The sequence below is a fragment of the Halichoerus grypus genome, chromosome 5 (genome assembly GCF_964656455.1).
Source record: "Halichoerus grypus chromosome 5, mHalGry1.hap1.1, whole genome shotgun sequence".
Lineage (NCBI taxonomy): Eukaryota > Metazoa > Chordata > Mammalia > Carnivora > Phocidae > Halichoerus > Halichoerus grypus.
The window spans coordinates 166,081,903-166,095,892 of NC_135716.1; the positions used below are offsets into that span (position 1 = coordinate 166,081,903).

Below are 13,990 nucleotides of genomic sequence, written 5' to 3' on the forward strand. Positions count from 1 at the left end.
GCCCCATCAGGTGGATGTCACCTGCATCGACACCTGCCAAGGGACTCCATCCCCATGACTCAAATGTTCTGGCCAGAAGGCCCAGGCCAGTGCCACCCAGGGATCATTCTTTCCTTCCGGACTGGGCCCCTCTCTTGGGTGCCAGGGAGAGCAGGCTTGGTGAGGACAAAAGGGGAAAGCTATGTATAAAGTACTTGGGAGAGAAGACGTCCTCTTGAAAATTCCTTCTCCAACGCATGCTGTCCCATCTTCTGAAACTCAAGGAGATGTTAAAAGGCAAAGTCCCTGGCTCCTGACCCACCTACAGCAGTAAGAGATGTGGGTCAGAGCAGGTATAACCTCAAACGTTCGATCACATTAGAAGCCCCACGTTCCGAGCATTTACTATGCACCAGGCATGTCATCCATCCACTCGGTGGAGTAAGTGTGTGCCAGCTGCAGTGCCATTTGCTGGGAACATTTGTGTGACCAAACCAGACAAGCCTTTTTGTGAATCGCCACGACTTCTTGTAAGTGGTGTCATCCACGACTGAGAAAAGGGGCTCCAAGAGTGAAGTGACTCGCCCAAGGTCCTAGCAGGCAGCTGAAAAATGATAGAACAAGCAAGCCTTCCGAGGCAGGGAGGGAGCGGATGGCGAGAGGGACCCGCCAAGGTCACGGCAGTTTCTTGGGAGGCGGGCACGCGCCTGGCACAGAACCCAGCACCGGGGAGGCTCCGTCCGGGACTACGAGCTGGGTGCAAGTCTCCCCGGTGCCCTCTGTGTCCTCAGTTCCCTCGTGGGAGCAGGAGGAGGAGAGCAGAGGAAGTGGACTTGACAGATCTAAGATGGGCTCCTGGCTGGTGCAGCCATGGACAAGCTGTCTGGCCTTGGGCAGGCCGTTCCCCTGAGCCTCGGGTTCCTCATCTATAAAGTGGGGGTAATAATTATTGTAGTGCCTGCCTCATAGTCGTGCTGTGAAGATTAAGTGAATTACCCATGTCAAGTGCTTCGAACAAAGAGGGCTGCTGTGTATCACGGACTAGTATTACCACACTGGCCTCTCACCGAGGGTGGCAGGAGAGCACCCTGCACCAGGTGGGGCTCATGGCCAGCGCCAGGGATGGGGTTGGCAGCTGGGCCACCCCCCGGCCCAGTGATCTGCCACGTCAGCATCAGGGAAGGCTCTCCCCAGCCCCTCCGGGCCCCATTTTGAACTCCCCAGCTGCCTGCCGCCAGAACCACACGCCAGTCTCCTCCGGACTCCCAGCATCTGTAAGCTCGGAGCTGGGCTCCCTTCCCGGAGCTGCCCGCACTATGTGCTCAGCGCCCAGGAATGAAATAAAGGAATATGTAATAATAAATAAGTGATAAAAGAAATATGCATGTAGTGTTTTGTGTGTGAGCGCCGGGACCATGACCTGGGGGGTGGGGGGGTGCGGCGGGGGTTACTTCCCAGGGGCTCTGAAGCCTCTGAGCTGGTTCCCAGCCTGGATCTGCAGTAGGTCCAGCTGCGGAAGGCAGCCGGAGGCCAGGCTAAGGATCTGCCGCTGAAAATAGAGGGGCTGGTCTTTGGGCAGAGGCCTAGTGGGGGCCTAGCCTGGACTGTGGCTCTTCCAAGTCCTCTCCAGACGCTGGTGGCTTCCTCCACCTTGAGGAGCATTTCAAATTTCAAGCTAAGCAAGCCTCCTTAGACCGCTGCCTCTCACTCCTCACTATTGGCACAGAATAATTCTGGACTGGGGGCCTACTATGTGCCAGGCACTTTGGTAGGCACCTCACTTGCCATATCTCTAGCCTTCAGATGGGATTCTTGGAGGTGAAGTGACCTGCCTAAGATCTCACTGCAAGCAAGCGGCCAAGAACCCAGCAGAATCAGGACTCTTTATTAGAGACAAAACATCAGAGACTGACCCATTCCCTTGTCTTAGATCTAAGAGAAAACAGAAGCTCAGAGAGGGCAACTGCCTCGCCTGGGTCACCCAGCCACTTAGCTTCAGCGCTGAGATTTGAATCCAGATTTGGGGCTTCCCAAGCCATATAGGAAACTGAACTTGAAGACTGCTTTATTCCCATCACCCTCCTGCCCTCCCCACCTCCAACCTCTCTTATATGACACTTGACATTATCCATCACTCCCTCCCCCTGGCAACGCCCTCCTCCTCCAGTTTCTATGGCAGCACATTCTCCCCATCCTCCTCTTGCTTCTCCAGCAGCTTCTCACTCTCTGCGCCTCGCCGTGGCTCCTGAGCCTAGAAAGCAGGGGGGATCCCCAGGCTGGGTCCCCGGTCTCTTCTCTCTGCATTGCTGCCCCTGAAAGCTCATCTGCTTTTCCGACCTTGCGCTGCAGCACCACTCCTGAGTAATGGCAACTACTTGCCGTGTGCTAAGAGATTACCTATGATCAGGACCCTGTACATTAACTCATTAAGTCCTCACAGCAGCCCCATGAAGGAAGTCTGTTCTACAGATGAGGAAACGGAGGCATCGCGAGGGAAAGCCAAAATCTGACTCCAACTTTCACCGCTACCTCTGTCACCACAAGAAAAGATAGGAAATTGTAGGACATTTTGAAACCGGAGGCAAAAACTTGCCTCCACCTCCTGAAGATAGAGGAGTGGAAACCTGGGCGGGGGGGAATCAGACCTACTTCACAGTTTTGAGAGCCCTGTGATGATCTAGAATTATACTGTCAATTTGGAGCTTTAAAATGCATCGTGCACAGTACCTTTTGAAATGTGAAGGTTTGGAGAGCTTCAGGAGGAACAAAAGTTCATGGAAAATTGCCCTTTTCCTTCAGAGTTTTCCATTTGGTTTTAAGTCTTCAGAAATCCTCATTCCGGGGTTCCAGCAACTAAGGCTCTTCTATATCACTGATGCCCAGAATTCACCAGAAACTCGGACCCTGGAGTCCTACTGACCTGAGTTCTGCTGCCACCAACAGGCTCTGTGACTTAGGAATGAGTGACTTGACCTCTGAGCCTGTTGTCTAAAATAAAGGTAACAGTACCTCTCCTGGGCTGTCATGAGGCTCAGATGGGATGATGTGTGTGAAGCGCTTGGCACAGAGTCTGGCACTCGGAAGTGCTCAGTTAAGCCCCATACTCAAGATGCACACAGCTTTTCTCGGGTTTGCCAAACACCTCAACATTTCCATGCTTTTGCACACGCTGTTCCCTCTTCTTGGTGGCCAACTCCTACACGTCCTTTAAGGCCCTCTGATGCTTTTCCAACTCTTCTAGAATTGCTACAAATGTGTTTTAGTAAAAAGCTAGAAAAGACACTTCCCCATGACACTGAGATGTAATGCTCTGTTGATGCCTTGTCTCCCAGCCTGGGCTTGAACTTTCTGAGGGCCAGGCTGTATCTGACTTATATCCAAGTCCCAATCCCTGGGGTGCACAGCCTGGCATCAAGCTGATTTAGGTACAAGTTTGCTTTACCTTAAATGCACATGGTCTGGACCCAGCCTCTGCAGACCCCAGGACACATTTATGTATGAGAAGTAGTAAAAAAGCAGCCAGATCTGTTATAGCCATGGGAAATGGCAGTGAGCAAACCCAGAGCAGCCTTGAGAGAGTTGAAGGGGACACAGTTCTTGCGGGGAGAATCAACAGCTCTGGGTCCAATGTCACCTTCTTCAGAAGTCTCCCCACCCCCCCATCCCTAAATTGTCTCCTTTCTCTGACATCTCTCCAAGGCATTAGCAGGAGGGGTCCCACGTGATCAGGAGTGTCCAGGAGGGTCCCCGCCTTGCTGACACACTCCCCTCCCATTCAGACACAGAAGTCTCTAGGGGCACGGGGCACTGCTCTGCATCTTCCAAAGTGCTACTGAAGCCATTTCCTGGAGGAAGAAAATTCCTAGGTCTGGAGCTTCTGGGGTCCATACCCTGAGAAGGGGGCTGTGCTTTGTCAACTAAGGGTATCCCTACCCTTAATGTGCCCAACGCCCATCCTGGTGCCTAAGCCCCCAACCTCCTGAATGCTAGTTCAGCCCCTGCTGGAGTGACAGTCTCCCCGACAAGGGAACGGCTTTTGTTCCAAGGAAGTGACTGTCAAAGGGAGAAGAGGTATCTTTTTTTTTTTTTGGTTTGAGACAAAGACGTCAGTTTCTCTCCATCTGTCCCAAAAAGGGAAGAAAATTAATTTGTTTCTACAAGGATGTCAGCTCACTGCTTCAATAGGGAGTCAGGGGTGTGGGACTGAGGCAGTGTCTGTGGGGGGAAGGGGCGGGGAGAGCAGGTGAAGCACGGGGGAGGCACAGGGAACAAGGACAGACCCTGATAGGAAAGCAACGATCTGGGAATGCCTGAATAAAATGCCAAACACATGAAGAGAGAAACTCCTATGCCTCGCTCTGGGACGACCTGCCCTCAGCAGCTGGAAGGGGGCAGCAGGGCAGTGGGGCCTGAGGGGCACACATGGACGCTAGCACTGCAGTTAGGAAAGCCTTCTTCCTCCCAGTTCCATCAGAGACAGGCCCCTGTGTGGGCAGTTCCAGCTGCTTGGAAACACCGGATACACTGGGCGCAGCCACGTGTTGGGAGAAGGAAGAGGATTTCCTAGAGGTTCTTATCAGAGACCCAAGATGGGCAGGAGGAAAAGTCCACACTGGTCCTTCAGATGCCCCCACCCAGTCCCAGTTGCCACTTACCATCCATGGGGCTCCCACTAGCATGGTCCTCTGTCCTCCAGTACCTGGGCAGTTAAGTCGGGACCCCCAAAAGCATCCGCCCTCTGGCTCGAGGACCTAATGTCTAAGCAGAAGTTCCCCAGCCTCGCCTCTGCCTCTGCCCACCCACCATCCTCGGCACAGAGGCCGACTGGCACCTCCTCCTTCTGAGCCCCACAGAACCCCTACCCCAACTGAGATCCTGTCCTGCTACCCTCGCCTGAAGACACTGGCCCTGCTCCACTCTCCTGTCCCAAGCCCCACTGACAAAGTGCTGGGGACACTACATCGATGCTGAGGCCATTCCAAGAAAATGACTGTCAAGGACAGAAAAGGTATATTGTTTCTCTCTCCCTCTGGATTTTTTTTCTCTTTATTTATAACGACAGTCCAGTTGGACCTTGGACCTCAGCAACCTCGCCTCTTGCTAGAACTCGGGGCTGGGACTCTACCCCAAGGTTGAGGCCACCATCCCCTGTCCTTCTCTTTTGCCCCCAGAAGAGGCCTCTCCCCACCACACAGAGACCCAGTCTTGCAGCCCTGTTCTCAAGCCTCGGCCTCCACCAAGGCCCCCTGGGTCCAGCAAGGCCGGCTCTGGCTAGAACCCGAGGCTGTCCCAAGGTTGAGGCCCGCCGCAGAGGTCCCTTTCAGCGGCCCGGTCCCAGAGCCCCAGGCCTCACTCCCCGAGAGTCGCTAGCTCCCCGCACCCGACCCAAAGCCGCCGACCGCGCCCTCAGCCCAGAGGCCCCGCCCCCGGCCCGCCCCGCGCCCCGCCCCAGACCAGGGGCCCCGCCTCTCGGCCCCCGCCTCGGCTCCAGCCCGACCCCCTTCTCCAAGCCAGAGGCCCCTTCGGCCCCGTTCCGCGTCGCGGCCCCGCCCCCTGCGGGCCCGGGTGACGGCCAGGTCACCCCGGAGGAGCGCGCGGCGGGCCGGGCCGGCGCGGTTTAGGCGGCGGCCCCCCCGCCGGGACCGTCGGACGGGGTGCAGGCGGTGACCCGTTCGCGGGCCGTGGTCTCGCGGGCGCGGCTGAAGCTGCCGGGCTCCGGGCGGCCGCAGGGCGTGCGGCAGAGCTGGCGGAAGCAGCGCTTGAAGTTCTCGTCGAGGAAGGCGTAGAGCACGGGGTTGAGGCTGCTGTTGGCGTAGCCGAGCGCGATGCACAGGTGCAGCGCGGCCACCACGAGCGGGTCGCGGCGGTCGATGTCCACCAGCGTCCAGACGATGACGAAGATGTGGATGGGCGCCCAGCACACCACGAAGGCGCCCACCACCACCAGCACCATGCGCGTGATGCGCCGCAGGCTGCGGTCCTTCTCCTTGGAGCCCGACAGCAGGCGCACGCTGCGCAGGCGCAGCAGCATCAGGCCGTAGCACACGGTGATGATGAGAATGGGCACGACGAAGGCGAAGAGGAACACGCAGATCTTGGTCACCGTATCCCAGTACCAGCTAGGGCTGGGGAACTGGAGCATGCACACCACTGCCCCGTCTGCCGGGGAAACAAGGAGAGACAGCAGGTGAGGAGCGTGTGGACCTAAGTGACCCTGCCTGCTCACCACCCTTCTTGGCTTGGTCAGGTACCACACCTCCTCCTGGCCTTTGTTCAAGGTGATTCTTCTGCCCAGAATGTCCTCCTACACTTCTGTACTTGGTGAACTCCTACTCATCCTTAAAGACCGCAGCAGGATTGGCCCTAATCCAGGAGGTCTCCTTTCTATATTTTCTTCCAGTCCCCTTAGAAGCCTCTATATCCATGGACAGCAGTAATGATATAATTTAGCCCAAGCCCACCAAATGCCAGTCATTGTGAGAACTCAAAACACCCTACCCATGTCCAGACTAGCTCCAATGAGGACAACACTGCTGAGACAGATCTAGAAAGCATGATGAGTTAAGAGCAGAACTTGGGCCCTGCTAACTGTGTGGTGTGACCCTGGGCAAATTATTCAGCCTCCAGGAGAACTTCCATTAAGTGGGACTAATAACAGTACCTAAACCTCACAGGGTTGTGAGGATTCAATGGGCTAAGGCATGTGAAACACTTAGCACAGGGGGGTTCAAGCTCTTGGTGCACTCACAGGGCAGAGAGGCAGATACATTTAGGAGTCCAAAAGTCAGGGCTAGGGTCAGGGAGACGGATCTCAGCTTAATGGCAAGAAGAACTTCCTGACTGCCAGATTTGTCCAGAGGTGCACCCAGGATGGAATGAGTTCCCTGTTCCTGGAGTATGGGTGTGGGCTGGATGAGCACCTTAGGGATGTTTTGGGATTCAGACACAGACCTGCAACTGACCTGGGGAACTCCAAAGATCTCTTGGAACTTCGGGTTTTGAGGGAGCCACACAGTGGACTTGGAGCCTGAGAGTTGTAGGAAGGGTACTGGGGATCCACAGAGTGGGTCCACCAGACAGCAGGATGGCAGGACCCCCAGGGCTGAGTCCAAGGACTTCATTGTGCAGATGCCAGAACAAGGCTCAAGAGAGGACCAGCATTTGTCCAAGGTCACATGGCAAGTTACATACAGAACCAACAAGTGCTGAGTGGGGGAGTGTGTATAGGGGATGGAGTGTGGAGTGAGGAGGCCCATCTGGTCTGGGCCCCAGCAGGGCTGCAGTTAATGGCCCAAAAACTGAAGGCTGACAGTGAGGAATGGGGCCCAGTTGCTGAGTCAAGACCAATTGCACAGAAGCTATATGAGAGCACAGGCGCTCTACCTCTGTGGGGGTTAAGGGTGGTCAAAAGGCCTCCCACCAAGCCTATTCCCCTTCAACCCACAGCACCGACCCTCTGCAAACCTCCTCCTCAGGGGCCAATAGGAGTAACAGACATGAGGGCAGGAGCCTTGGGTTGTAGGCCAAATTCCGCCAATGCCTGCCACGTGACCCTAAGTAAACCGCCTGACCTCTCTGATTCTGGATGTTCTTACGGTCAAATAGAGGTAGGCATCCCTGCCTTGTCCTAAGTATTTTACACATTTAGCCTCCTATAAACTTCTCAATGCCCCATGATACACTGTGGCTCAGAGAGTGTCATTGGCACCCTGCTAAACTCCCTGTCCCACTTCCTTATGTCAAGGTGGGGCCATGTAACCAGTTATCACTAGGAAGGGATGGGCCATAACATTTCAAAGTTGGTCATGCTCTCTCATCACTCCTTCTCCGTATTCATCTGCTGGCCAAATGCCAGCGGTGGAAGATTCCAAAACCATCGTTTGGCACCCGGGTCCCTGAAGAACTGTGGAATCGAGCTTCTCCTCTGACTCACGTTAGACTGTGAGTGAGAAATAAACCTCTATACTGTTCAGCACTGAACTCTGGAGATTGCTTGTTACAGCTGCTACCCTGACTGATACAGGTAGCTACTATATTAACGACCATTCTTACTCTGAGCAAATGCACCTGTCATCCTCCACAGGATATTCTCTAAGGCTTGCCTTGGTCATCTGGGCCAGTGGTTTTTACACTGGGGTGGAAGGGCATTTGGGATGAGACTGCAGCTCTTATGGCCTCCATGACTCACTGGTCAGTGACACCCTCGCCCCACTGGCCATCCATCTATATCCCCTTGAGTCAGTCATCCACAAACTCCTGGCCAGCAGCTACGCCCACAGCCCAACCCTCCACAATCTCATTCATACATTTCCTTTGGCCAGCAACCCATCTGACCACTGATGAATCATTCATCCTCACAACAGTCAACCATTCACATTCCATTGGCTGACTCCCCACACTCTCACTTTTCATTGATCAGGAATCCACACCTCTACCAGTGTGGACCACCCACACCTACTCTAGCAAGTGGCCTACAAACCCACAGGGGCCCCCATGCTGCCTCCTGTGGTCAGTGGCCCTGGACCACAACTTCCGCACTCACTCACCCCGGGGGCGGGTCACAGCCATGACCATGATGGGGACACCCACACCCGAGGCCAGGACCCAGATGCAGATGTTGATCAGCTTGGCCTTGGCGGGTGTGCGGAAGTCCAGGGCCTTGACGGGGTGGCAGACGGCAATATAGCGGTCAACACTCATCATGGTGAGGGTGAAGATGCTGGTGAACATATTGTAGTAGTCAATGGAGAGCACAGCCTTGCAGAGCAGTTCCCCGAAGGGCCATGTCTCCATCAGGTACTTGGCACTCTGGAAGGGCAGCGTGCTGGTGGCCAGTGCATCTGCCAAGGCCAGGTTGAAGATGTAGATGTTGGTGGCTGTCTTCATCTTAGTGTACCTTCAAAACAAGTGTGTGTGTAATTGTTCCCATTTCACAGATTTCAGTTTCACTTAAGACTCAGAGAGGGAAATGATTTGCCCAAGGTCATGCAAAAGGTCAGGGGCAGAGGTGGGAGTAGAACCCTGAACCACCTGACTCAGCATCACCCCTTTTCACTACAGCAGATGCAAAAGGATTTCTCTGGCTGTGGCTGACTTTGGCAGAAGGTATTTTAGGAAAAGCCCTTCATCTTCTGAGGGGTACTAAGTAACATGGTTAAAAATAAAACTGGGCTCCAGAGGAGAACAGGTCTAGGTTCTAACCCCACTTCTACTATTTATTAACTGAAGGACTCTGGGCTAGTAACGTGAACTCTCTAAGCCTCTGTGCCTGTAACTGTAAAAAAAGGGGGGGGGGTGAGTGATGTTTTACTAACCTCGTATGGTTGTTGTGAAATGTAATGGGATGATATAGCACTTAGCCCTGAGCTCAAAGCACGGCAAGTGTTCAGTATATGATAGTTATTCTTCATCTATGAAGGATGAAGCTGGGGACTAGACGAGAGTGACCTGACCCTCTGGCTTCTGCCACTGACCTTTTGGAAATATGACTGGCCAGCTCTGAGGAAGGGGCTCTGCCTAGCAGACTGGCTGGGGCCTTACACCTCCTGGGGTGCCCTCTGCGGTGGACCGGGACTCCCAGTCCTTCCTGTGGTCCCATCCAGACCTTCTTATCCCCAAGCAGCTGGACCCACCCATACATCCAACCCAGGGCATGAGCCCAGGTATCCAAGCCAGAGGTCTGCAACTGAGCCCTCCGGCACCTGAAACACCCCTCCATGCTCGACACTGCTCTGTGGCCACCTGCACCACACGGGCCCCTTGTTCGGCCACCATTTCCATCATGGCCCCCTTTGTACCAGGGCCTGTGCTGGGCAGCGGACAGCCTGGAGGAGGCTGCATACACTGGGACACAGTGTCCCAGTGCAGCGTGATCACTGCAGAAACACACAGGTACACCAAGGCAGGGATAAGGACTTCTTTCATGCCCCTAGAATGATGCGAGAAACCCAGAGAAAGAAGGGTTGCATTAGCGACTCCTCAAATTTCAGAGCAGAAGGAGCCCTGAGAGATTGAGGGAAAGTGATTTTATGGAAGTGTGGTCCAAGGACTCCCTTCAGAACTCCTAGAACAGCAGATTCTTAGACCCCACCCCAGACCTACTAAATCTTAATCTTTGGCAACCAGGCCTGGGAATCGTCGTTTTTTTTTGGTTTTTTTTTGTAGTAAGCTCAAGGCCCAACATGGGGCTTGAACTCATGACCCTGAGATCAAGAGTCGCATGCTCTACCGACTGAGCCATCCAGGTGCCCTAGAAATCTTCATCTTTAACAAGCACTACCCCCAAATGATTCTTATGGGCTCTAAAGTTTGAGAAACACTATGTGGCCTAAAGCCCATATTGAGAAAAGACAGGAAAACTGAAGCCCAGGGAGGTGGCATGACTCACCCAAGGTCACACGGCGACAGCGGCAGAGCCAAGGCAAGAACTTAGACCTCCTGACTCCCAGACCAGTGCTCTCTCTCCACTCTACCCCCCAGGGTGGAACCACACTGCATGCCTCTACCCCTCTAGCAACCCCCTGCTACCACACCCAGCCCTGGGCACCCGGGATGTGCGGTGTTGCCCATGAGAGCTGATGAATGCACACTGAGTGCCCTCAATGTGTTTTGAATGACTGAATGAACTCATACCAGCTAAGGCTATTCCTTCATGAAGGGAAGTTTTTTGGGTTTTTTGGTTTTTTGGTGTTTTTTTTTTTTGGTCTGACTCACTCATTGTCCTCCAGTGCCAGCATCTGTCTCACTCCCTCCCCAAATAGCTGTCATTGGTCCTGGGGCTGGAGAAGCAAGAAGTTTTGCTCGGAGACAGCAGAATTTCAAGTCTCGGGAAGTCTGTCTTCAGCGGGGTGCGGGATCACAGCTGTGTGGGAGGCGGTCTCAACCCCACAGCTGACTCGTCTAATTTCGCTTCTTTTACGCAGAACAATTAGAGGCTGTTCTTTGCCTGCTATTTTGATTTGTGAGGATCCTTCAATTCCCAGAGGGGGCTGGGTTGCTGGGAAGTGGGTGATGAAGCTGCTGTCGCTGGTCCAGGCGGGCTGAGAGGCACCGCACTGACTGCTGGGCAGAGCCGCAGAGGCTCCAGTCCTAATAAACCGGCCCACCGCCCCCCCTACCCACCCCCAGCTAAACCGCTGCCAAGCCTGGCCAAATCAGACAAATCATGCCGCTCTCCTGCTTTCAACCCACTAGTGGCTCCCTGAGGTTCTCTCCGTATTCCATGAATTGGTCCCAGAACTTTCCCCTTGACGGATGGGCCTCGCCAGCGTGCCCCACCACTGGCCTTTTTGCTGTGCCTTGGACATATCAAGCCCATTCCCACCTCAGGTCCTCCAGACTGCTATTCCTTCTGCCTGGAACCCCACACTTTGCATGGCTTGTTCCTTCCCTTAATTCAGGACTCTATTCAAATGTCACCTCCTCAGGGAGGCCACGCCTAGCCACCCTATCTAAAGTACCCCTCTCCCCACCATCTGTCTGTCTCCTTAAGTTGCTTCATTTTTCTTTATAGTATGAACCACCTCCTGACTTATACTTTTTTTCTCTCCATTTGCCTCTCTCGCCCATGTATGCTCCCCAAAGGCAGGGGGCTCTGTCCATCTTGTTCCCTGCTCTGTGGCTGGGCATACCAGGAGTGCCTGGCAAACAACAGGCCCTTGATAGACACTTGTTGTATGCAGGTCTTAGTCCAGGTCTCATCAGCTCTCACGGAGACCACACAGCTCCCCCCCCCAACAATTCATCATCCAGGTAAGTCAGGTGCTCACTACAAAAGTAGATTGCTCAGGATACTCTACTGCTTACAATTCTTCCATGGCTCCCCATTGCCATCTGATTGGAAATCAAACTCCTCAGACTGGCATTCCATTGGGGTGGCCTCCATTCCCACAGTACCTTCCATGTCCAGCCACACCCGTAGTTCCTCAGATGTCCAGTCTAGCATGCCCTCCCTGCTATGGACACCCACTGCAGTGGTTTGGTGGGAATCCTTTCAACACACACACACACACACACACACACACACACACAGAGCTGCCTTTTTTTTTTTTTTTGACAGAGAGAGAGACACAGCGAGAGAGGGAACCCAAGCAGGGGGAGCGGGGGAGGGAGAAGAAGGCTTCCCGCAGAGCAGGGAGCCCGATGTGGGGCTCAATCCCAGGACCCTGGGATCATGACCTGAGCCGAAGGCAGACGCTTAACGACTGAGCCACTCAGGCACCCCACACACAGCTTTTTATAAAATTTTACTTCTGCCAATGTAATACAATTACATTGTGTAAAAAAGTAATGTAGTACTATAATGAAAACAGGTTCCTCACTCCTCTTTCCTGCTCCCCAGAGGCAACCACTTTTAATATTTTTATTCTTCTGGCGATTGTCTCCATAATTCTAAATAATGTGCTTAAATGGCCATTTCCTAATTTATCAGTTTTACACAGTACGTGTTGAAGTTTGTATCAGTTAAGCCAGGCTACACAGCAGTAACAAATAATCCCAAAATCTCAGTGGCTTCACACGATAAAGGTTTATTTCTCATCCTTGCAGAGTCCATGCAGTGTCTCTAGGACTATATCCCATGAGGCAATGCCAGCCTGTTTCAATCTTGTGGTTCTGCCGTCTTAACCCAAGACCTCCTTGATCACCACAGAGGGAGAAGAGACAGCTGCAGGATCATCTAAGCTTCATTCTAGCAGCAACACAGCATTTCCACCTGAAGCTGAGTGACTGGACTGGTCATGTGGCCCCACCCAACTACAAGGGGTTGAGAAATACAGTCTTCTATGTGCCCAGAAGCAAGAAGAACCAGATATTAGTGAACACTAGTTAATGTCTTCCACAACCACTAATACAGTAGATGAGTATTAACTCTTACACTACCCAGCTCCACTTCCTTTCTCCATCCTTTCATATAGTTTTATTGCAACTTCTAAATTCTTAAATTAAAATTTGGGGGTTACATTCTTTCTTTTAGGGTATACACTCTTATGACTTTATATTGTCCATTGCTGAACCAAATGGTATACTATAATTACATTTATTTTCTGTACATATTTTTGTTTTTCCTGGAGTTAATAATTGCCTCTTTTTCCCTCAATTCTATGTACATATTGTTAAATCTCCTCAAACATTCTAGCAGATCTGTAAAATGCTTTGTCCACATAGTCATGTAAGCTATCAGCTACTTTTGTTTTCCTAGTGATCCACCTCCTGGAGCCTTTCCTCCTCCCTTTCAATTTGGGACTGGTTGCTTTCTAGACCAGCTGCATACCTGTCCTACTATGTTGAAGAACCTGCTTCCTGGTTTGCAATTCTTTTCTATCTTGGTCTATGACCTCATTTTGGTGAAACACATCTTCTAGTCACTTCCTAAAAAAGGGCACATAGGAAGTAAAATTTTTAAATCTTTGCATGTCTGAGAATGTCTTTATTCTATGCCCCCTTCTAATTTCCTTGACTATATATGGAATAGTAGGTTGGAAATAATTTTCCACCAGAATTTTGAAGGCATGGCTCCCTCATCTTCTAGCTTCCAGTGCTGCCACTGAGGTATCTGAAACCATTCTGATTCCTGATGATGTGTATATAATCTGTTCTCCCCACCTCCAAAACTTTTAGGATCTTCTCTTTATCCCTGGTATTCTGATATTTTGTGATGATATGCCTTAGGGTGGTTCTTTTTCATTTGTATTGGGCCCTCTCATTCTGAAGATTCATGTCCTTCAGTGTGAAATATCCTCACTTCATTTCTTTGATAATTAACTCCCCTCTGCTTTCTCTGGAATCCCTAGAAAATTGTCAGTCAGATATTGGGCCTCTTGATTGATCCTTTAATTTTCTTATCTTTTCCATTTTCCATCTCTTTGTCTTTTTGGTACATCCTCTGGGAAATTTCCTTTTCATACCTCTCAACCCTTCTATTGACTTTTTTATTTTGGCTCTCATGTTTTATTTTCCCAGTGTCATTTCTTTTTCTTTTATTATTTCTTCTTTATATATCATTTATAGCATC

At 52.1% G+C, this 13,990-nt stretch overlaps 1 protein-coding gene across 2 annotated transcripts in view; it reads right to left on the reverse strand.

Annotated features, from left to right (window-relative positions):
• Window positions 1–5,455: 5,455 nt before the first annotated feature.
• OPRD1 (opioid receptor delta 1) overlaps window positions 5,456–13,990 on the reverse strand; it is a 32,152-nt gene continuing 23,617 nt past the window's right edge. For both annotated transcript variants that reach the window (XM_036123461.2, XM_036123462.2), the window contains 2 exons: window positions 8,526–8,875; window positions 5,456–6,138 (listed from right to left, as the gene is read on the reverse strand). In XM_036123461.2, the coding sequence (XP_035979354.2) occupies window positions 5,597–6,138; window positions 8,526–8,875 (892 nt within the window). In that variant the 3' untranslated portion in view covers window positions 5,456–5,596. The remainder of the gene's footprint in view (window positions 6,139–8,525; window positions 8,876–13,990) is intronic.